The 23,800-nt window shown below is 37.0% G+C and overlaps 1 protein-coding gene across 1 annotated transcript in view; it reads left to right on the top strand.

The window, feature by feature from the left end:
• The window catches only part of LOC150087129 (uncharacterized), a 129,830-nt gene extending 107,038 nt beyond the window's left edge, over positions 1 to 22,792 (top strand). Inside the window, exons 9-10 of the mRNA XM_090372383.1 lie at positions 11,732 to 11,833; positions 20,787 to 22,792. Of these exons, the coding sequence (XP_090228509.1) occupies positions 11,732 to 11,833; positions 20,787 to 22,792 (2,108 nt within the window). The remainder of the gene's footprint in view (positions 1 to 11,731; positions 11,834 to 20,786) is intronic.
• Positions 22,793 to 23,800: the final 1,008 nt, after the last annotated feature.

Raw genomic sequence — 23,800 nt, 5'->3', positions numbered from 1 at the left:
AAAACTGCAGCCATTATCAACCCACTGTAGGATGGAAGCCTCCTCAACAATTCATGTTGAAGGAAATGGACCGTAATCTGCCATGCTAGTCCAGTGCAGATTGGCAGATTGACTGTATTTAGCAGTCAGGGGCTTGAACCCTGGTCTACTCAAAGAGCGAGTGCTATCACACTCCCACTCCTGACCACTCGTTCAGCTACGGTAGCTGAACAACAGAACAACACACACACTACACTCATTTCTGACCATTTTACAGAGTTCTGTAAATGGCCAGAAATGAGTGTAGAGTATTATGGTAGAGATGAGCTAGTGTTCAGGAGCCAATCTACCTAAGACAACATGTCCATGTACCCGTGAAATGTGAGCAATATTGGATCTTGCCATAATGGCCATCATTAACCTCAAATCATTTTGAACTTTGGTATAAATAATTTGGTATAAAAAACATGTTTCATGATAGAAGGAGACTAAACATTGATTTAACCACTTAAAATTCCAATAAGCAAAGTGGTGGTACTGCAACAGGTGATCGGAAATCTACTGTCTAATACAATCTGGTGAATTGGATATTCCCCTATGATGTGGAAACACCTTGACTTGTGCATACTTTGTTTCACACCTGAGTGCCATCTCCAGTATACTCCTTGATGTGGGCACTTGTGCATGGTGAGGGGACCTCCCAGTGATGCTGGTAGTCTTCCAGATTAGCATCACTGCCTTTCAATGCTGAGCTAGGTTCCTGTTTAACTATAGGAATCCAGTATGTTTGCCATGGCTTTGACTTGGGGCAACTTGAGATGAGAGATCCTGATGGTTGAGAAGCTAAGCTTCAACAAGAAGTTCCTGGAAGAGCTTGTTCATTGGCTAGTGGGTTCACCTCAAAAGGTCAGCAGTGTCGATGCCACACTCATGATGCAAAGGCCAGGATTCAGGCTGGTGGAGATGTGAGCATGGTTTTCCACTGCTAAGCACATTTATTGCTTTGTGGGCATCACTTTGAGCTCCATTGTCAGGGTAGGGAAAGGAGCCCAGACACTGGGGGAGGACACCACTCACGAATCCTGATAAATTGAACTCTTCTTCATAACCCCAACACAGTCACTACTAGAAATTAGTGACCTTGATATTAACACAACCATCACAGCAAAAAGGCCCAGAATGGAAGAAATATCAAGACCTGTGCCACATTCCTGATGATTTGTTCCACTATCAAAAAGCCCACACAGAAGATGTCCACCTTTATTCATAAAATTTGAAAAGATTGACAGGCATACATCAATTAAATGGCTGCATTCTGCCAACATTTTAATAGAAACCAGTAGTGAAAGCTAAGTCATTCCTTGAGTAGCATGATGCGTAGGTAGACTGTGTTGTTTGAAAATAATAAAGCACTCAAAACTTACATTGGTATTATGTTTATTTCTGAATTGGAAATATGAACACAATACAATAAGGCCAAATGTTTTGTGGTATTTTTTTGCCACTTCTTTAATTAACGCTGTCTTTGCATTATCACCATCATAAAAGATCACTTTGGTCATAAGAACAAGTTCTTGTGAATCTATGCTTTACAACAGAATCTGTTTCTAAAACAGTTTCCTGTTTACTGGCATAAGGCAGTTGTACCTACATTCATTTCCCAGACAATTACTATCCAATTGTTCTCTCTCTAGCTATGCAAGGTCCTGGAAAGAATGGGCAATTCTCACTTTGTGGTATTTAGAAACTAATGGCTTCCTTACCAAGACATTGTGACTTTTGAAGAAAGAGATTAATACTTGACCATTTAATAAGATTGAAAACATCTACCCAAGATGTTTTTCTGAAACATGAGCATCTGGAGTCGGTTTTCTTTGACATGGCATGAAAATTTGAAATCTTAAAGACATTCATAACTTTGGTTTTAGGGCTTGTAGTTTTTATTAAAAATTTTATGTCAAATTATTAATTCAAAGTTTGTGTGGAGTCTTCTCTCTCTTTCTCTCTCTATCTCTCCCCCCTTCCTTTTTTCCAATAGGAAGGAGTTCTCCAGCTTATATCTTTGTTGATAGCTTCAGCATTTTTTACTCAGTCAAGCAATATGAGAGTCATCAAAAGACAATTGCAGAAGGCCATTGACTACCTGGGCAATTCCTAATGAGTTCAGTTTTTCATCTCAGAAGAGTGTTAAGGTTCTTTGTTGTAAATGGAACCTTCACCCTGAGCTTGGACAAAATGCCATTCCAGCAGCACCTGAGACAAAATTGCTGGTCTTTTATTCAACAAGAAAGTTGACATTCCTTCAGCACATTTGTCAATTATGGACGGAGCGTGGAATGGGGCCTGAACCTCCTATGTGCAAATTCATCTGTCAACTGGGGAGCAGAATCTGTCACACATTTGTTCAGTCTAAACTAGATTATGGAACCTGAATATAGACCGATGAGCCAAAACATTATGACCAGTGAGTCGTTATGCAAATTTAAGCAACTACAGGTGAACTACGGCACGGGTCGGGACACAGTATAAAAAAAACCTGATACTGAGCTCCTTTAATCAGTGTTAGTTAGGCATAAACAGTTGTCCTTGCAGTATACATTTAAAGGCAGCAGACTTAAGCAAGTTTGACAAAGGCCAAATTGTAATGGCCAGACGACTGGGTTAGAGCATATCCGAAACGGCACGGCTGGTGGGATGCTCATGGTCAGTTGTGGTTAGTACCTACCAAAAGTGGTCCAAGAAGGGGGGAACCACGACCCGCTGGCAAGGTGTTGGACGACCACAGCTCATCGATGCTCAAGGTGAGCAAAGGCTCTCCCAGATGGTATGTGGCGCTGGTGACAGTACATCGAACCCTGCTGAAAATGGGGCTGCGTAGCTGCAGGCCACTACAAGTGCCCACACTAACCACTGTTCACTGGCAACAGCCCCTACAATGGGCAAGCGAGTATTGAAACTAGACCTTGAATGATTGGAAGAAGGTCATGTGGTCCGATGAATCACATTTGCTGTTGCACCATATGGACAGCTGGGTACGTGTGCGTCATTTAACTGGGGAAGTGATGGCACCTGGATGCACTGTGCAACGAAAACAAGCCGGTGGCCTCGGTGTCATGCTTTGGGCAGTGTTCTGCTGGGATACCCTGGGTCCAGTCATCCATGTGCCAGGCACTGATGTATACCAACTACCTAAACATCATTGCTGACCAGGTACACCCTTTCATGGCAACGGTCTTCCCCTCTGGTGGTACTGTCTTTCAGCAGGATAATGTGTCATGCCACACCACCCAGATTGTTCGAGACTGGCTTGCAGAACATGAGGAAGACTTCCAGGTATTGCCATGGTCTCCAAATTCCTCAGACATCAATCCCATCGAGCATTTGTGGTTTGTGTTGGAACAGCAACTCCGATCTGCGGCGTCTCAACCACGGACCTTACAGGATTTAAAGGATCTGCTGGTTACATGTTGGTATCAGATACCACAAGACACATTTAGAAATCTTGTCGCGTCCATGCCTCACTGAGTAAGAGCTGTTTTGGCTGCACGTGGAGGACCAACATCATATTAGGTAGGTGGTCAGAATGTTTTGGCTCATCGGTGTATATCTTAGCTAGAAACAGCATATTGAGATGGCTAGATCCAGCTCTTCATCAATGCATCTGCATTGCTACTGGAGTATTCAGAACAAATGCACGTGGAGGACCAACATCATATTAGGTAGGTGGTCATAATGTTTTGGCTCATCGGTGTATGTCTTAGCTAGAAACAGCATATTGAGATGGCTAGATCCAGCCCTTCATCAATGCATCTGCATTGCTACTGGAGTATTCAGAACATCTGTCCAGAGTCTATACATTTAGGCAACTGAACCACTTTTGTTGTTTAGGCATAAACAGTTGTCTTTGCAGTATACATTTAAACTGAAATCCCTACCAGACCACCTCATGTGTACACCTGTCTTTGAACCAGAATCGGAAAATCAATATAACAGCCATCATGCTGCCCAACCATCCTTTGTTATTCATGTCCAAGAGCTACACTATAGACAATTTTTCTCGGTCACTAAGCAGTCTCACCACTTTGTCTACCTGCAACTCTACACTGCCCATCGAACAGAATTATCTGACTTCCTGCCTTTGGATCTGGTTCATTCAGAATCATCTGTCAGGTCTTCTGCCATCTTAGATAACACTACATGTGAGAAGATTCCTGAAAAATGCAGTATATACACAGCAGAGTTGTGTGCTATAGAGCTTGTCTTGAACAACATGGGGTGTCTATAAATTATTCACCTGATTGTAAAGCTCAGTTAAAATTTTATTATAATAGGTATCTTAAAATGGTTTGCTGCAATTATCAAAGCAACTCAATGAGTTTTTCTCATTCAGTTGGCAGTCTTGATCCCATCAAGCATTACAAATAGCATTAAAATGGTGACAATGCAGGAGAAAGCAGTGTGTGTATGATATCAAATTTTCAGTGACTGTAAAGAGGTGTTTTCAATGGGAATTCCAGAAAGATCCACGTATGAAACAATCAACGAGGTGATGGTTGAGACAGTTGCAAGAAACTGGCAGTGTGCTGCACCAGAATGGAACAGATAGGCATAGTGTGTCTGCAGATAAAGTTTTGGAAATTCAATAAGTGTGTATCCAAAGTCCTACAAAATTATTTTCCAGGTAAGCTGCAGCTGAAAATACTGGGAGCAATGTTGCATAGGGTGGTTTGCAAAAGATTGGAACTTTGTGCTTACAGAGTGAAAATTGTACAGGAAATTTAGCCTCATGACAAATCCGAGAAGAATTTGCTGTTCACATTCTCAACTGCATAGACAAAGATGAGCACTTCTGGGAATTGTTGTTTGATTTCAGTGATGAAGTGACATTCCACCTGTTGGTAAAGTTAATAGACACAATTTTCATATCCCCATTTGCAACAATTCATGAACATGATTGTGAGAATCCCAAGGTAAACGTGTTGCACATTGTCCTTCAGCTTGGTAAATGGGCCATTTTTCTTCCACGAAAACACTGTGAACTGTACAAATTACTTAGATATGCTCAAATTGTATGCTGCACCACACTGGAGCTTGCATGTGGGAAAGCTCCAGTGTGGTGCCCCCCAAAAAAAAAAAAAAAAATCCTAACTGATGGATTGGCTGGAATGGTTCCAATCCACCTATGGATTTCTTTGTATGGGACTACATAAAGGACAAGATGTATGCAAAAAAAATTAACAATGTCACAGAGTCAAAAGACTGGATTGAACAGGCAGAGACTTCCATTCTCAAAAGATGCTTTAAAACACTTGACTCGGAATCAGCTACCATCTTGACATTCAACATATGTGTACCAAAGGTGCCCATGTGCAGATTAGCTGAAGTGCAATTGTGTATTAAGAAATTTTTGAGTTGGTTTATTACATTTTACAATATCTGTTACAATTTAATCAAGCATCATAATTAGGTGAATAATTTATAAACACCCTGCATACTCCTCATTTTTTCTTGACCCAGTTTCAGGAGATGTTACATACTCTTTCTGATTGTTCATTTGACATCTGTTTTTGCTAGATCTCGAGCCACATTGGGATTGGGGATAATAAACTGCAGCCAGGTCAGTACAATGCCAGAACAATCCTAGTCTGTTACTCCCATATACACACACTACTGGCAGGTAATATGCAATAGTTTACTCTTCCAATGGCACTGGTGTTGTGGCATGGGCATGACACAAATAAGTTATATCAGAATAATAAGCCTGTATTCTAAGCATAGTCTGCACAAGAACTGTGGAAAAGAAGTTGTTTGTGCTCCCCTCTGCATAGGAGATAATCATCTTATGCATTCATTTTGGCTGATGATCTCTTCCCCGCCCCCATGTGTGAGAATTGTAACCATTTTATCTATTTGTTGTATTTTGTGTGTCCACCTTTTACAAGCAAATGGCTTTTATATATACACTGGTGTTCAAAGAAAGTGCATCACCCTTTAAAATTGTAATTGTCGCCTGAATAACGTAAGTATATGGCAATATTTCTTACAGATTGCATCAGATAAGATTGACACATGTAGGTGATGACATAATATTGCATCAGCTGTTACTTTCAGCTATATAAGCACACTCTACAAGAGTTGCAGTCATTCCTTGCTTGTGTCAAAATGGCGAATTACGTGCAATTGATGCCATGAAGAAAGAGTGCTATTGTTACTTTACTTGACGAAGGATGTTCTTCCCATCATATTGCTTATAGAATGTCTTGTAATCAGTCGAGAGTGAGTAGATTTCTTTTAAAACTCAAGAATACTGGTTCTGCTGATAGGACAAAAGGAACCGGATTCAAAAGGGTCTCTACGCCAAAACAGAACCACATTTTGAAATGCTAATGCCTTAAAAACCGTAAAGCTTTTTAGTCTGAGCTGAAAAGAGAATGGGAAGAACATACAGGAGTGGTAGCAAGTGCAGTAACAGAGGAAGCCTCTTCAAAAATGGACTTGTAGCCCGTCGTCCTAAGAAGAAGCCCCTCCTCACACAAAAAATGAAAAAGGCCCGATTCATTTGGTGTAAGGAGCGAGTCAAACGGACCCCCAAGCAGTAGAAGTCAGTTATTTTCTCGGATGAGAAGAAATTCAATCTGAATCGCTCTGATGAGAGACAAACAATTCGCTGTAGACATGGTGAAGAATACCATCCAGACTGTATGGTGTCTACAGTGAAATTCCCTACCAGCCAAATGATGTGGGGGGTGCATTTCGTATTATGAAGTAGGTCTGTAAATGCCAATGGATACCTGGTTATATTGGAAGGCAAATTGCTGCCAACCATTAGAGACCATTTCAACTGCCAAGTAACTTCATCTTTCAGGATGCCTCTGCTCCTTGTCAATCTGTAAGCAGGCACTTCTGTAGTTATTTAAGCTTCATTTCTGCATTACAAATTCTACAATAATGTGTTTACATATGTTACAGGTGAAAAAATGGTTGGAAGAATGGTCCATTACAACTCTTAGCTGGCCAAGAAACAGCCCGGACCTGAATCCTATAGAGAACTGTTAGCATCATGTGGAATCTGCAGTTGCCAGAAAGAAACAAAAGACCCTTCATGAACTTCAGGAAGCCATAATTCGAGTTTGGAACCACAAACTATCAGTTGATTATCTTCAGAAATTGATCTTGTCAAATGCCTCAATAGTGTGCTGCTGCTGTCATCAGGGCCAGAGGCAGTTCAACTAAATATTAGTTTGCACCTGGTGAACTTTTCATTTTGTTTTCCATTTAAAATGATAAACTGAAGTAAATTGAAGCTTCTGATAAAATTTCAGCCATAATTGTTGTGTTTACCAAAACTGTTGTATAAATGTTGCAAATGCTCATTTTGGAATAATTTGAGAGCACCTGTCAGATATTACTTAGCTTTGCCGTAACTATCAATAAATATCTTTTGTTTATACAGTATTTCTATTTGTGATGCTAGTCATTAACGTAGCATACCATTGCAAAAAAGGGGTTAGAAACATGAAATTCCTAGGGATGCGCTTTCTTTGAACACCAGTGTATATACAGTCGATTCCGGTTATTTGGAACACATTGGGACTAGTGCACTTTGGCCCGATTAAGCGGCTGCCCCAATTATCCGAAGTTTCACAAAAAGTTAAAAATACATTTAATTCTATTAAACAGCAATTCTAATTAGCGAAAATAGGAGGAATATTATCCACAGGCTATAAAAGTCAAGATATATTAAGCACAAATTTACCTTACCAATTCAAATATTAAATGATACGTGAAAATCAGAATAATTAATACATACTGTAATATGTACATACTAACTAGTTGACATTTCTGTTCACTGGCATTTGTGGGTGGGGGTTAAAATTTAAAACTGTAAAAAGATAAGCAAATCAATAACAAAGAACACGGCAAGCAAATTTCAGGTAACACGATTCGTGCAAGGGAGAACGGAGTAACAAGTTACGAAGCTTTAAAAATAAAGTGAATGAAGAGAAGATTCTGAAAATTAATTTTTTTATAAGATTGAAGATTTCATGGAAGTGTAAACACATTTCACCATAATAATCTACAGAATTCCAGCTGTCGGTATTATTGCAAATTCAATAAGATCGAGTTGACTATCCATTTATGATAGATTGCACTAACAGAAAAGCCCAATAAACAGGTGACTGCTAATTGTTTTTATTGTTTTATGGTTGTGACCTCCAGAAATCTGACTGAATCATGTGGTGCGGTCAAAGACAATCGTAGGGTAATCTCCAGTGCTGCGGTCTCCTGCCCTGATTAAACGGCATGTTGTCCCAATTAAGCAAAGTGAACCCTGTCTAATTTCTCGATTGGGTTCTGTTTTTTAAGATTTGCCCCAAATAAACAGCTGCCCTGATTAACCAGTGGCCCCAAATAACTGGAATACATTGTATATACACTGGTGTTCAAATATATATATATATATATATATATATACAGTAAACCCCCGCGAATAGCGGGGGTTGCGTTCCTGAGAAATTCCGCGAATACCGAAAACGCGAATACTGAGTTATGGCTCCCATAGTAATAAAGGGGTTCCGTTCCAAAGTATGAAATATATAAGAAAAAATAGTCTAAAATTTTGTCTATGTATGTATTATATGTACCTTCATAATATGACTATGTACATAGTGAAATGCAAGCATATGGCATCGAAATGAAAATAAGAAACAATTTAATATTAAATGTAATATTTATTAGAAATTTCAAACAAATCTTTCAAACCAGCACCTTTGCTAGCTAAAAAACATATCCCACCAGTGCTTTCACGAGTTCGTTAAAGTGTTGATAAAGAAGTTTTGCCTTTTCACGAATGATAAGTGAAACTTAACGGAATTTTATTTTGAGTTCGGTCTTCTATCCACAGATTTAAAGCTTTTTCCATTTTTTTCTAATTTAACATCACGAGTTACAGAGCAAATTTTTGAAGCAATTAGCGCGTTTTCACGGACACTACGTCGGATTTTTTCTTCCGATTTCTTGATTGATTGTATCGTTGACTCATTGATTTTATAATGTTTTGCCACTGAGGAGACAATTTCACCATTAGAAATTTTATCTAATAACTCAATTTTATTCACTAATGTCATCACCTTCTTTGATCTTTTCACATTTCCCTTGTTATTCATAGCCGTATTTTTGTACGGGTTACAAAGAACTTGTCCACAATAAAGTCACTTTCTTCCATTAACACACTCGAAAAAAGTCTGTTTTACACCGCAAAACGGTAGATTTATCACTTTTGTAGCATATAAATTGATAAATTTATTCAATTTATAAGCATATAAATTAAAAGCAAATGACGAAACCTTCCAATACAAGAGCATAACACATTGAACAAGGATTAGCGAGAAACATCCACGCTCGTGATTTTGTGACCCCTCTCCCTTCCACCCACCGAGCGGTTTTGACCGGTGAAGATAATTTTAGCCACGCCCATGTTTTTTATTGCGAAAAATGTTCATGGTGCTTCAAAATTCACATTTTTTTTAGGTTTCATTTTATATTAAATCAGTGACCGCGAATAGTGGGGGTTTACTGTATATACAGGGTGTTTCAGTTAAACGTTTCAGAACTTCTAAGAGGGGTAGGGTACATCCTGACAACTCGAAATCATATAGCAATGTGGGGTCGGAAATGCTTTCCTGAAGCGGTGTTGTACACAGAAGCACCATAAAGAAAAGAGACCGTAAGTGAGATATCGTTTTAATAATACATGAAAAGAAGCAAAAGGTACATGGATTAAAGTAAGTGTTCGAAGTTTCTTCCACGGGCTACAATGCACGCCTCACATCTCCGACGCATGGACATCCGAACATTCTGGAATACTCCAGGCAGCGTGTCCAGACACAGCAACCGGAGGATTATGCACCTCGTATTGCTTTCGCACAGTGGTACCTTGGAAAATGTGCTACAAATCCCCTTTTTCCTGCTGAAGTGTTGTTTTCCGATGAGGCATCCTTCACAAGGGAAGGAATTTTCAACACGCATAACGACCATATCTGGGCGGTCGAGAACCCGCATGCAATACGACATCGTGCAGCACAGATTCGACTTTCGGTCAATGTATGGGCCGGTATTATGGGAGATCACCTCATCGGACCTTACCTGTTACCGTGTCGTCTAACCGGACCTATCTACTTGATCTTTCTGCAGCAAGTATTGCCACAACTTTTGAGAGATGAACAGATTTCTGCATCGACGCAACAGACAATGTGGTTCCAACACGATGGAGCCCCTGCCCATTATAGCGGAGATGTTCGTAACTACCTGGATGTCACATTTGGTCAACAGTGGATCGGACGTGGTGGTCCCGTGCGTTGGCCTGCTCGGTCACCCAACCTATCATGTCTTGATTTTTATTTCTGGGGTCATATGAAATCGCTAGTTTATGACACCCCTGTTGACAATGCTGAGGAGCTGGTTGCAAGAATCGCAGTAGCTGCCGAAGAAATTCGAAATTCGCCTGGAGTATTCCAGAATGTTCGGATGTCCATGCGTCGGAGATGTGAGGCGTGCATTGTAGCCCGTGGAAGAAACTTCGAACACTTACTTTAATCCATGTACCTTTTGCTTCTTTTCATGTATTATTAAAACGATTTCTCACTTACGGTCTCTTTTCTTTATGGTGCTTCTGTGTACAACACTGCTTCAGGAAAGCATTTCCGACCCCACGTTGCTATACGATTTCGAGTTGTCAGGATGTACCCTACCCCTCTTAGAAGTTCTGAAATGTTTAACTGAAACACCCTGTATATATATATATATATATATATATATATATATATATTTTTTTTTTTTTTTTTTTACTGCTTTTAGCCAACTTGAGCTCTGTACGATCATATTTTTTATGATATCAGCCATTTTAAGTTATTTAAAATCACTAAACCTGTTTACTCTTATTTAAAATATACCTTTTATACTATTTTTATTGTTGTTTTTATTAAACCTGTTGATATAGTGATCTACTTCCCGAGTGTCACTGATTTTTTTTTTTTTTTTCCATTATATTTTATATGACCTGGTTTTGGTGCATTATATCTTTAGTTGCTAATGTGCCAATCAAATTCAAGCCTCCAGTATACCAGGGCAGTGTTTCTGACTTTGCAGGTGGGGTATACCCGGGAATACTAATAGGCTCACCATTGTGAAGGTACAGGTGGAGGATTTGGTTGTCACAGAATGACTGGACTTCCCAAAATTTGGTCCACTTGATTCACAAGTGGGATGTGAAATATCAGCTCTATCAGTGTTTTACACCTCGAAGTAACATCCCTACCTGTCATACCTGGAAGAATGTCTGTGGAAAACCTTAGGGACCAACATATAAAATTTTTATTCAGTTTGGATAATTTAATTGTGAGGTCTGTCATCATTAGTATTGCTTATTTACTGAATAGAAAGTAGACAGTAGAATAGAAAAAATATATATTGGATCCTGCATGTCTAAACTATTCTGTCACCATAATGAGCATAATTTTCTGCCAGTATATTTTTAATTATTTTTCCACTTTTTTTTTTTACTATTTATCTCTTTTACCAACTATGATTATTGAAGGAAGAAAAATGAATTTCATTGATTATGTTGTGTATTGCATTAATATTTGGTACTTGTTTGTATGGTTTTTAATATTTGCAATAAATGTTGTTCAAAATGCTCTTAGCTATCTCTTGAATCTTTATAATAAATGCTCCCATTTCTATTTATTTCAAGGTTCTCAAGGATTGGCAATAACTTTGATTAGTGCTGGTCAGGAAAAAGCCAGAATGTTGAAGATGCAGAAACAGTCTCATTTAGAACTATTCTATCTTCCTGGTGAATATATATATATATATGTGTATATATTTTTTTTTTCTTCAGATATGTCTACTTAAGTAATAGGAGCTCGTTAAAAATATTCTAATGACATAATGCTCTTATACTGGTTGTTTACCTTTTTGTTTCTTAATAAATTCAAGTTATGGGGGAAGATGTTTAGCCTAAATTGCAGGAAGTTTTATTTTAGGCAGCAAGTTATAAATTACTGTAAAAGTTACCTACATGGGTGGTAGAGGCTGACAGTTTGGGGAAATTCAAAGGTTAGCTGGATAGTTACCTATGGGAGGAGGAAAATGCATAAAAAATAAAACCAAGAAGAAGGAAAAAAGTTAAGATAAATGCAGATGATGATGATTATTCTCACCTGCAGAAATTCATCTTTGAAGGGGGGGCTAGGGTAATGCTTAGATGCAATGTGAAAGCTGCAAAGGGATTAGTAAACAATAGCATTGGCACAATAAAAGAGATAAAATAGAATATTAGACAAAATATGAAACTTGATTTCTCTTTAATTCCCAATTGGAATTGGAATTATATGTGCCAATGGAATTGGCACATATAATTGAACCTATAACTGTTTGATTTGATGCCATTAGAAATTCTGACACTGCAACGTGGTACAGTCAGTTCTGCTATAACACGGTACATGTGTTCCTAAAAATCTCCACGTTATGGTATTTCAGGCATTAAAAACAACAGAACTTGCTGGAAAAATTGGGATGTGGCAGAGCACTGAAAAAAAATGTTCAGTCTGGTAAGTAAAAGTAGTTAGAAATGGAATAATATTGCTAACACAGGTTTAAACGTCTTATATTTCTAATAAATAAATAAATATTACAATAAATATAGCACTTTACCTTGACAAGAAATGAAGTTTGTTTGATTGGTATTTCTATTCACTAATATTTTCTTCTTTTTTTTTTTTTTTTTTTGGATTGTAAAATTTAGAACAGTAAAAAAGATAAGCAATCAATAATGACGAACACGGCACGCACAAAAGAGAAGATTCTGAAAATGAATTTATGTTTTTTATATGATTGAAGAGGAAGGAGAAACACATCTCACCATAATGTAAAAACCCACAGAATTCCAGCTATCGGTATTATTGCAAATGCAATAAGATCAAGTTTACTACATTTTTTATAATTAGACTGCGCTAACAGAAAAGCCCAATAAACCAGGAACTGCAAATTGTTTTTGTTTTATGGTGCCCTCCAGAAATGTGCTTCTCTGCTCACGCTATCCAGCCTCACAAAATTTCTGTTCAAACAGAAAATCTTGTGAATACAGTGAAGGGATTAATAAACAATAGCATTTGTGATAAGTTTGATAACAGTGTCTCCAATCAATACAATTACAGTAAATGGGAAATATATCTCTCACACATTTGGCCTTAGACATTTTTTTTTAAGCTTCGTAAACTTGTATGTATTGCTGCACAGATCACTATGTTCTGCTTGGTACTGGGTTTTATGTTCACCTGGTGTTACTCGCAGACGAAATCACGCATGAGCCAACACGAAAATTGCATTACAGTCACATTATTCCCTAATATATCAATCGGGTTGGAGAAAATTTGTGTTGTGAAAATGCATGTTATAGCAGAACTGACTGTATATGATTCCAATTATACATTGTTGAGCCACAACAACAGTTCATAAGATACAAATTAGCACCGCTGATAAAGCTGTTATTAATTTAGGTTGATCACAATATGAAGGTCAAGCATATTTTAGCACTAAATAGAGAAGGAATATATGTACCAGTACCAGATGTTGAAGTCAGTAGATTGAGAGGTAGTTTGCGATGAAGAGGCTATTAAAGAGCAATTATGTTGTCACAAAAAAGGATAAAACAAGATAACAGGCATCAAAAAACAAGTTTTTGGGGCTAAAAAATTCTACTTTTATGTATATAAAAATTGCACTCAAAATTAATGAAAATTTTTATAAATTAAAAAATTATTGTAATAAATTCAGGATGAGAAGTAAGGAATAAGTTTTTTTGTTAATACATTTTATTATTATTATATTATAACATCAAAATTATAATTATAAATATTATATAAAATATAAAAGTAGTATGACCATCCATGCTTTGAGAAATATCACCAGTATTAACAAATAATATCTACGACAAAAGTTTGCATGATAATATAATAAAATTAGTATTGTATCACAAAAAATATATATACAGGGTGTCTCAAAAATATTGGTACAAATGTTTAGGGGAGGTAGGTAACATCTGAAGGAATGTGATTCGCATAGGAACCCATAACCGGAAACGTCACGGGAAAGTAGTAGCAGAGGCACAAGACAGTAATTAGTGGCAAACATTTATTTGACATAATATTAACAATGGAGTACGAGATGGTTGCATTTCATGATGTTACAACAGATGCTTGAAGGTTGCACCATGAGACACTGCTTGCATGACACCAACGTAGCATGGATTGGCGGACATGGTTGAACACACCTGGAATTTCTTTGACAGTAGCAGCAGCGCAGACGAGTCTCGCCACGAAATCCATTTCCGTCTCCACAGGCGATTCATACACGATAGATTTGAGGCCCCCCCCCACAGAAAGAAATCAAGGCTCGATAAATCAGGTGAATGTGGCGGTCAGGCAACGAGTCCACCATGGCCAATCCATCGACGCCCAAACCACCTGTTCAAATGGTCACGAATACACCTTCCATAATGGGCAGGTGCCCCGTCATGTTGAAACCAAGTGTTGCATCTCACATTTGCTGGAACATCATCAAATAACCCTAGTAGAACTTGTTCAAGAAAGATCCGATATTTAGTGGAGTTCATGCAGGATGGTAACAGGTATGGGCCGACTAAGCAGTCACCGACCATACCTGCCCACACATTTATTGCGAAGCGATGTTGTGCCATATGGGGGCGCACACTGTGTGGGTTGTAGTGAGCCCACACATGAGCATTCTGCGATTGAATAAGCCTTCCCGAGTGAAATAAGCCTCATCCGTGAACAAAACAGGCTGGAAAATTCAAGTCTTGAACACCTTCTTGGAGAAACCACTGCGCAAAAGCCACACGTGCAGGATGATCTTGGGGGAGCAGTAACTGAACCCTTTGGAGATGAAAGGGGTGTAAGGAATCGTCGTGCCAGACATGCTGTACACTGCAACAAGACACTCCTAAGGCAGAGGCAACAGCATGTGTTCTGGTAGTAGGATTATTCTGGACGGCATTCAACACACTTTTCTTCCATGGCGGGAGTTTGCGTCGAACGTGGTCTGCCCACACTACTCCTGTTACCTCTAAATGACCCATAATCACACAAATTTTGATGCATACATGCAAACAAACGGTGGTCCGGTACATGTCTGTCTGGGAAGCGTTCTCCATAAATTCGTTGTGTGGAACGATGAACAACAACTTCGGACGATGTTGTTTTGAAGGCGATACACACAACTATGGGATATTTTTTGAATGGCTTGGTACAAAATTACATTAAATCTACACTAAGGTACTCGGCCCAAAGTTACCATATTTCTTTTCTAAAATATTGCCTTCAAAACAACATTGTTCCGAAGTTTGCCAGGGTGAATTTAAATCAAAAAATTTCAGGCATAAAACAACTAACACTGGCGACATAGCGTAATATTGTTAAGCTTGCCTTAAAATCTCGATATTCGAATAAACAAAAAGACCTTTCTCAGGTTAGGAAGCTTCGCGATAAATTAAAAAATTATCTACATCCGAACGATTGGTCTGTATTGAAGACCTCCATAGATTTGCGACGGGAAGCACAGGCCTCAGAAATAAAAAACAGACTCGTTAATAAGTTGCAAACATTATCGGATAGGTCAGGACACGTTCATGCGAATTCTAACACATTGTCGTGGGCTTGCGACCAAGTTCATACGAGTTGGGTGACATCCCCCCCCACAGACACACAACGTGTTACCACAGAATATGTCAGCTAGTTCACGAACACCCCCTCATCAATTATCCAACGAACCGACATATCAACAGGTTACAAATCTTTCCTCGTGTACACTATCACAGGACCAGATTTCGCTTTTATCCAAAGGACTAAATTATAATTTACCACCTCGAAAACTGCCTAAAAAACAATGCGTAATTGATATTGAATTTGGACTTCGAAATGTTCCACAAAAAGATGTATTTATTCAACAAGTTAACCAAGTAGTGAATAACATAAAAGAAACGCGACTTCCTAAATTGAATACACATGACAGTTCAGCTTTACGAGAACTTCGAGGAAATAAGGATATTATTATACAGAGGGCAGATAAAGGAGATACAGTGGTAATACTAGATAAACATGATTATATTAATAAGTTAGATTCAGTTGCGTCAGATACCTCCACTTATCGTGAAGTAGACCCGGCACTGTTTACCAATTTGGTCAATCAATACAATAAAACGTTAACCACGTATCGAAAAAACGACTACATTACTATGGTTCAGTTAAAGGAATTGAAGTCCAGAACATACAATATTCCTGCACTTTTCGGTCAGGTAAAATTACACAAGACTGGGTTTCCTATTCGACCTATTGTTTCCTACAGGAACTCGGCATTTTCATCCTTAGCTACACATGTATATAACATTATAAAACCCTTTAGACAGGTAATACAATTTGGGATTAAGAACTACGATACATTATTTAATAAGCTTAAAGACTGTATACTCGGCGACAATGACAATTTATTCTCACTTTTACCTCATTATATACGAATGTAAACGTTGAATACACATTAGATATTATTTGGGATATGTTGAATAAAAACTCGACACCGATTAATTATACGAAGCTACCTATTAAGGAAATTTTTCACTTAATTAAACTGTTAGTTCAGGCTAACTACATCACCTTTCGAGACAAGGTATACAAACAAATTTTTGGATTACCAATGGGTTTGAGCCTGAGTGGCTTAATGTCAGAGATCTATCTCTCAACAATTGAGCAGATACATTTGACACCTTTTCGAACCCGTATCACATACTATGGGAGGTATTTAGATGATGTTCTAGTTATTACCGATAGTAATACTATCCAAGACATTTTACATTCGTTTAATAATATTCATTCTAGACTCAAATTTACATTGGAAAGGGAGGATACGGATACAAAGTCATTAAACTTTCTAAATTTCACGCTTACCTGGGACTCGAATAAAATACAATTTAGCATCTGTCGAAAACCTACAAACACCGGTATGCTTCTACATTATAATAGCTATCACCCGTTCACCTACAAAAGATCGATTATCTTTAATCAATTTCTTAATGCCTATAAATATTCAACGACGGAATCTGCTTTGGACTCAGAAATACAAATATTAACTAGCAGATTCTTAAACAGGGGTTATTCCATTACCACAATAAACCGAATTAGGGTACAAGCTAAGGATAGGATACAAAATACTACACCAATCAACAATAGTAATATCAAAAAATACTTTATTTCTGTCCCATATGTTGAACAGTGGCACAAACAACTTAACAGATTCTTTAAAGATACCGAATTTAAAATTGTAGCTAGGCCAATACAGAAGTTACACACTACTGAAAAATCGCTCGGTTCTTTCAGTGTTCGCAACACAAATTAATGATCTGGTATACAACATTTCTTGCGGTGATTGCGACTTGTCTTATCAGGGTTCGACCCGATTTTCTCTTAATATTCGTGTAAATCAACATGAAGCCTCAGTTCGTGCTTCTCGTTCAGCAGCGTCAGAATTAGCCTTTCATGCCATTAACGAAAAACACTTTTATTTAACGAAGCCAAAATACTTAACGTTCAACATAATTATACGGGACTATTAATTGCAGAAACCATTGAAATTAAATTACACCAGAATTCTGTTAATGTTCGGCGGCCATATTTGATCTCCGATGCGTGGACCTTTACGCGCATGCGCGAAGACAAATAATCCCTATTTAAGTGCCAGGTTTAACCTGATTCGGTAATTTTCATTCCTGTGATCACGACATACGGTCGAAAAGCATTGTCAGCTTAAGGAAGGAAAATCGATTTGAATATTTTCGTTAGATTCTTTTAATTGCGTTAATTTGATTTTTAATTGTTTTATATTGATTTGAATTGTGTTAAATTGATTATTTAATTATTTATATTTTACTCTAATGTACCGGTAAGTTGTCGATTTTTTTCGTTTTTTCCGTTTTAATTTCTGGAGGGTATCATACGGAAGTGTTCTACGCACTATATTGAGGTAAACTCCTCTTATTATTTTACTAATATTATTATCAACGTAGAACATATTGAGTAGTACAGCTCTGATTCATACTATCTAACACATCTATTCTACAACTGTCTTTCCTCAGTTTGAATCTATGCCCCCTCAGGTTTGTAATCTGGGCAAGAGGAAGAATCCCATCAGCATTGAGCCTGCTCAATCCATTCAAGGCCTTATACACCTCAATCAGATCGCCTCGCAGGTGCCTAGTCTCCATAAGCTGCAATTTGCAGAACTTTAGCCTTTCTTCATAAGAGTGCCCCCTTTGTTGCCCTTCTCTGTACTCGTTCTAGCAACTCTACATCCTTCCTAAAATGAGGCTTCCAGACCTGTATGCAGTACTCAAAGTGTGGCCTGACCATTGCCTTATACAAGGGGATAATCACTCCTTATTTCTGCTTGCAAAATTCCTGTATATCATTGACAAGACCCCATGACCTACTCTGGCAGCTTGTCGGCACTGCTCAGAAAACTTCATATCTGACTGCATAGATTACAAAGTTTGTAATTGTTACAAAGTTACCGAGTTTGCAAAAAAATTCTTAGATAGAGTAGCCAGCTTGATATCTTGAGCTGAATCTAGCTGAGCATGTCTGGGATGCATTATGAAGACCCCATGACCTATTCTCGCTGCCTGTCTGCACTGCTCAGAAAACTTCATAATCTGACTGCACAGATTACAATGTAATTGTTACAAAGTTTTCAAAATGCGAATATATATTTCCCAAAGCATACTAATTTTATGTGTATATAATATTTATAATAACAATAATTTTTATTTAAACTTTAATAATTATAATTTTGAAATAAAACATTAACAAAAAAAATGTATTTTATTAATTTTGGGTGCACTCTTTGTATGGGCTATAAAGGGTTTTTTTTAGGGCTTTCTTAGGCTCAAAAACTCGTTTTTTGTTGCCTGTTATTGTGTTTTTATTAAACAAAATTGAACTGCATGCATTTTTATGAAATTTCGCAACCTGATGTGAGCATAAGATTTTAAGCTTTGTTATATACGAATGTTATATACAAATGAATTAGGTTTTTTCCTACTGTAGAATGTTTAGAAGATTAATACTGGATGAATATTAACAGAAAAATATGTGAACAGAGCTATAAATATATTAATATGGTAATTTCAACGTTTCGGTAACACCATTAGAGATATTTTTAAGACAACTTTGAGGTAGTCCGAGGGTTATAATTGTAACATCCCAGGATGATTGTTTTCTGGTTGCCAGATTGATATGCTACAGTGAGATAACAGCCATTCACCTTTTACTTAACGCTTGGCAGCCATGGTAAATGCATATATTTACTGTCTAGGCAGCTCTCTGCAATCTGCCAATGTTATCTGTGTTGAAGTATCTCTGCATAGCTGGTTTTGTGTGAGTTTAGTGTTGTGTTCTTATATTGGACGACTGGTCTCTTAGCAGCCAGCCAGCACAAATTAGCCTGAAAATTTGCTAGCTAGTTCCTATTCCATGTGAAGATGCACTAAACTGAATAGAAAGTTCGGTTAAAAAAAGACATCTTCCATTTCCTCCCACAGGGGAGCCTGTTTGACTTGTTTCAAACATCATCTGGAACTAAGGCCAATATTCTTATTACAGATCAATCAGTTTTGCCTTGAAAAGATTTTAACACATTCTCATTTGTAGAAAGTGTGGAACCCTTTCCTTATTCTTCTAACGCTAGAGGAAAGTGACCACTTTCCTCTAGTGTTAGAATAATTTGTGCCAGTGGTCTGGTGGCGCCTCCGTAGCCGGGTGGGCAGGAGCAGCAGTGCATAGCACACACTTCTTGATTAGACCCGGGTTCGAGCCCGTGACTACCAAATACGGAGGATGCGGAAAGGTCAGGGAATGACCACCACATATCCCGGAGCAATATGGCCTTAGTTGCTAATGCTCCTAAAAACCAAATAACAAACAAACAACAAGCCAGTGGTCTGATGGTATAAGAGGCATCATGATGTAACGAAACAACATACCAGTCTCCACATCATTTAGGCATGCACTTTACCTGCTTTTGGGAATAGAAATGAAATCCTGTAGGCTTTATGTGAAACTTTACAGGGCTACCATAGACTGAATTCCTTCAAAGTGAGAAAATTCTTAGATGGAGTAAGCCAGCTTGATCTCTCAAGCTGAATCTAGCTGAGCATGTCTGGAATGCCTTATGAAGACAAACTGATCTCCTTCCAGAACACATTGATCTTATTCCAGAACCTTCCATCAGTAATCGGTGTAAGATATACACCGATTACTGATGATGTTTTATGATCAGCCTTGTAAATAGGTGAGAGTTTTTTGGCTACTAGAGGCAACCTTACTTCTCATTAAAATGCTTTAATTATGTAGGATTGGCCCCTCCATTTTGGGGAGATCACAATCTCATGATATGATAATCAAAAATAGAGATATTTCTTATATAGAGATAAACTGAATATAATTCAGTATTATAATAATATTCTTTCATAAAATATTTGATTGAATTTGATAAAGTACATTTTTGTTTTTGATATCTCAGATTTTATGGTTGTAATTTAATATTCAGACACTGTGTTTATCTTAACTTTTATAAAAGTTGCTACTATCTTCAGATTAGAGAAAAGAAACAGAACTAAATTATAAATCAATAAAAAATATTCACATAAATAAATTTAAGATAATTATTTTCTTTATTTGCAGACCCATTACCACCTGATATATGGTCATATAGCCCACCAGTCAGTTCAGTGATTCCTATACAAGATTTGCTTCTGCTTAATGATGCCAGCCAGTTGAATACAGAAGATATCTGTGCTAAAATAACTTCTTCTACAGACCTAAATATTGAAGGAAACAAGAAATTGCACCATGGTTTAGTACTGCAAACTAGTGACATTTCAAATGGCATATTGTCATTAAACTCCAGCTGCTTAGGAAATGTTAATTCTTCTTGTGAGGATTATCACTCACTTTACTTAAATGGCATGGGAAAGTCAAGTTCAGCAGATGAAAAAATGATAGAAAAATGTTACAATCAGGTCAGGAAATTAGAATATGCAGAGATTTCTGAGGAATTAAGCAACCAAAAGCAGAATCACAAAACAGAAGAAAATTCTGACAGTTTTAGAGTGGATATAACTTCACAGAATTTTTTAAACATTATATCTGATAAAAATGAAAGTAGCGAGGCTCTACATGATCCAGATTGTCACAGTTTTACCACAGTAGAATTTAAAAAAGCTCATTTAAAAGATGGCATTAACAATAATTTTGATTTAAAATCAAATCAGGTGACAGAAAATAGTGAAAATTTGAAATCAGAAATTTTGATTGCAGATGTCTTTCAAAATGTTTCATTTGATTGGATCACTGGTGATATATGGTTGCAAGTGGACAATGGAATGAATTATGATTTAGCTGTAAAAGATAGGGAAAGATTTTTAGTTGAAATGGAAACTGCTTGTTTAATTGAAGACTTTAGTGAATATGAAGATATCGCATACACTGAAAACCAGTTGGAGGGACTATCAAAATATTTATTGAACAGTAGTAAGAACTTTGTAAAAGTGGTACAGCATAACCTCTCAGCCAGCCCTAAATTTGATTCAAATACTGCTTTATTAGAATATGATAAATCTGAAAGAGAATCAGAACTGATCTGTAAATCAGAACCGATCTGTAACGTCCATGTTACGGATACAGATCTTTCACCTAAAGGTGTAAATTGTTTGAAAACTTACCCATTTAATAAGAGTATTCAAAAATTAGAAGGTAAACATGAAGGAATTACTTCAAAATATATGCATGAAAAAGAAGACAATACATTAGATCTGTCAATGACTACAGCTACTGGAACTGAAGAATATAAAAATGAATTTTCCAAAAAAAGCATGAGTCAGAGTATCAAAATGAAGTGTAGTCTAGGAAATCTAGGAGAAGCAAAAAATGAAGAGTTTGTATTTGATGAAAAACGTAAAACTACAAATAAAACAACATGTGATCATCAATATGAAGAAGAAACAAAAAATTTAGGCATAAATAATTACCCAGAGCATTATCTCAGAAGTAAAGCATTTCTAACTGGCAATAGAACATTTAATCATGCAACCAGAACAAGAAATATTACTTCTTACAATAAAGATTTCCAGAAACATGCAAGAAAAGGTGACAGTGATTTTCACTTTACAGGTTTACAGCAAAACTTGGAAGCTGAATATAAAGCTTCCTGCATTGAATCTGAAACTTCTAGTAACTCTGAATCATCCCAGAATAGTAGTTACCCCTCAGAAAGTGTACACCAAGCTGATCGGTGCAAGTCACTTAATTCTTCAGCAAGATATGATTGGTGGAATTTCTATTGGACTTGTTCCAATTTAGTGCCTTGGTATCATCATTATGATAACAGTTCATATTATACTGATCTTTATAAAAACCTGGCTACTGGATTGGAAAAGACACTTTTGCAAGGTGAGCATAATGGTGCATATTTTTACAATCCGATAAGCTGCCATCACCAATGTTTCCATTGTTGTCAGAGCTGCGAATGGCAGAAAAAATGGTTAAATTGTTATCAGAAAATGCAGATATTTTTTTTGCAGTATAATTCCTATATATATGAAATGTCAAAATGGAGAAAGAGGTATTCAGAAAATTTATGTAAACATCATTGGGGGGGAAGAAGTACGTTGAATAAAAAAGATTTCTAAAATGTAATTTTTTAGAATGAAATATTTGGTATATATATTTGAATAAAAAATTATATAATGTAAAGCCACTTCATTGTATTGTGTGAGGTTGCAATAAACAAAAACTTCCAAAATACATTTAAAATGAATTTTAACTCCTCTTGTATTCTACCGTATTCGAATGATAAATATATTTTTATTGCTGCTATTTCAAATTAAATATTTGAATTTATATTCAAATATTTGGTTTTAACTTGCAAGGTACTTTTATATATAATATATTTCAATGCTGCAGCGATATATTTTACATGATTACTGGTTATTGATTTTTCCAGTGGTGCAGCAAATCTGGTGGTTTATTAATTTAAATAACTTAATGCACCTTGAAACTTTGTCAGAAATGAAAATTAGACGCTGCACATGTTTAGCACTGAATCAATCACATACCTTGTTCCAAATTTTTGCCTATGGTGATATTACAAGCACACACATATGAGTCAAAATTTCATAACTATGAATATGCATTTTCTATTTGTGGGAATAGTTGAACAAGTGTCTGTAGATTTTTATTATAAGCACGAATTAAACAAAAAAAGAACTCCTGTAGCAAATAACATTTAGTTTGTTTTAGAAATTTGCACATTTACCACCTGTGACATTCATTAATACAATACTTTCAACCCTGCATTATCAAATCCAACATCAGATATTGCAAACAAGATTACAGTTACATTATTAGATTAGCTCTTTTTGGATTTTGTCACTGCACTCCAGTGTAGCCAAAGCCACGAATCATAAGTAAATTGTGTATTCTATGGTTGGCTTAATTGTTTTGCGGGATGAAATACTCAAATTTCCATAATGAGGGAACCATGCAACCCTCACCTAAGACCTGCTAACTCAGTCATGTGGTGAGTTATAAAAGTGCCTCCCATCTAGACAGGTCTCAACCCAGGCACTTTCTCCATGTGTTTTTACACAATTATGACAGTGATCATAATTGTGGCTTTACCATGTGGGTGCGTGGGG

Source organism: Mastigoproctus giganteus, chromosome 4 (genome assembly GCF_048544385.1).
Source record: "Mastigoproctus giganteus isolate SK-2022 chromosome 4, ASM4854438v1, whole genome shotgun sequence".
Lineage (NCBI taxonomy): Eukaryota > Metazoa > Arthropoda > Arachnida > Uropygi > Thelyphonidae > Mastigoproctus > Mastigoproctus giganteus.
This window is presented reverse-complemented; position numbering and strand designations above follow the sequence as displayed.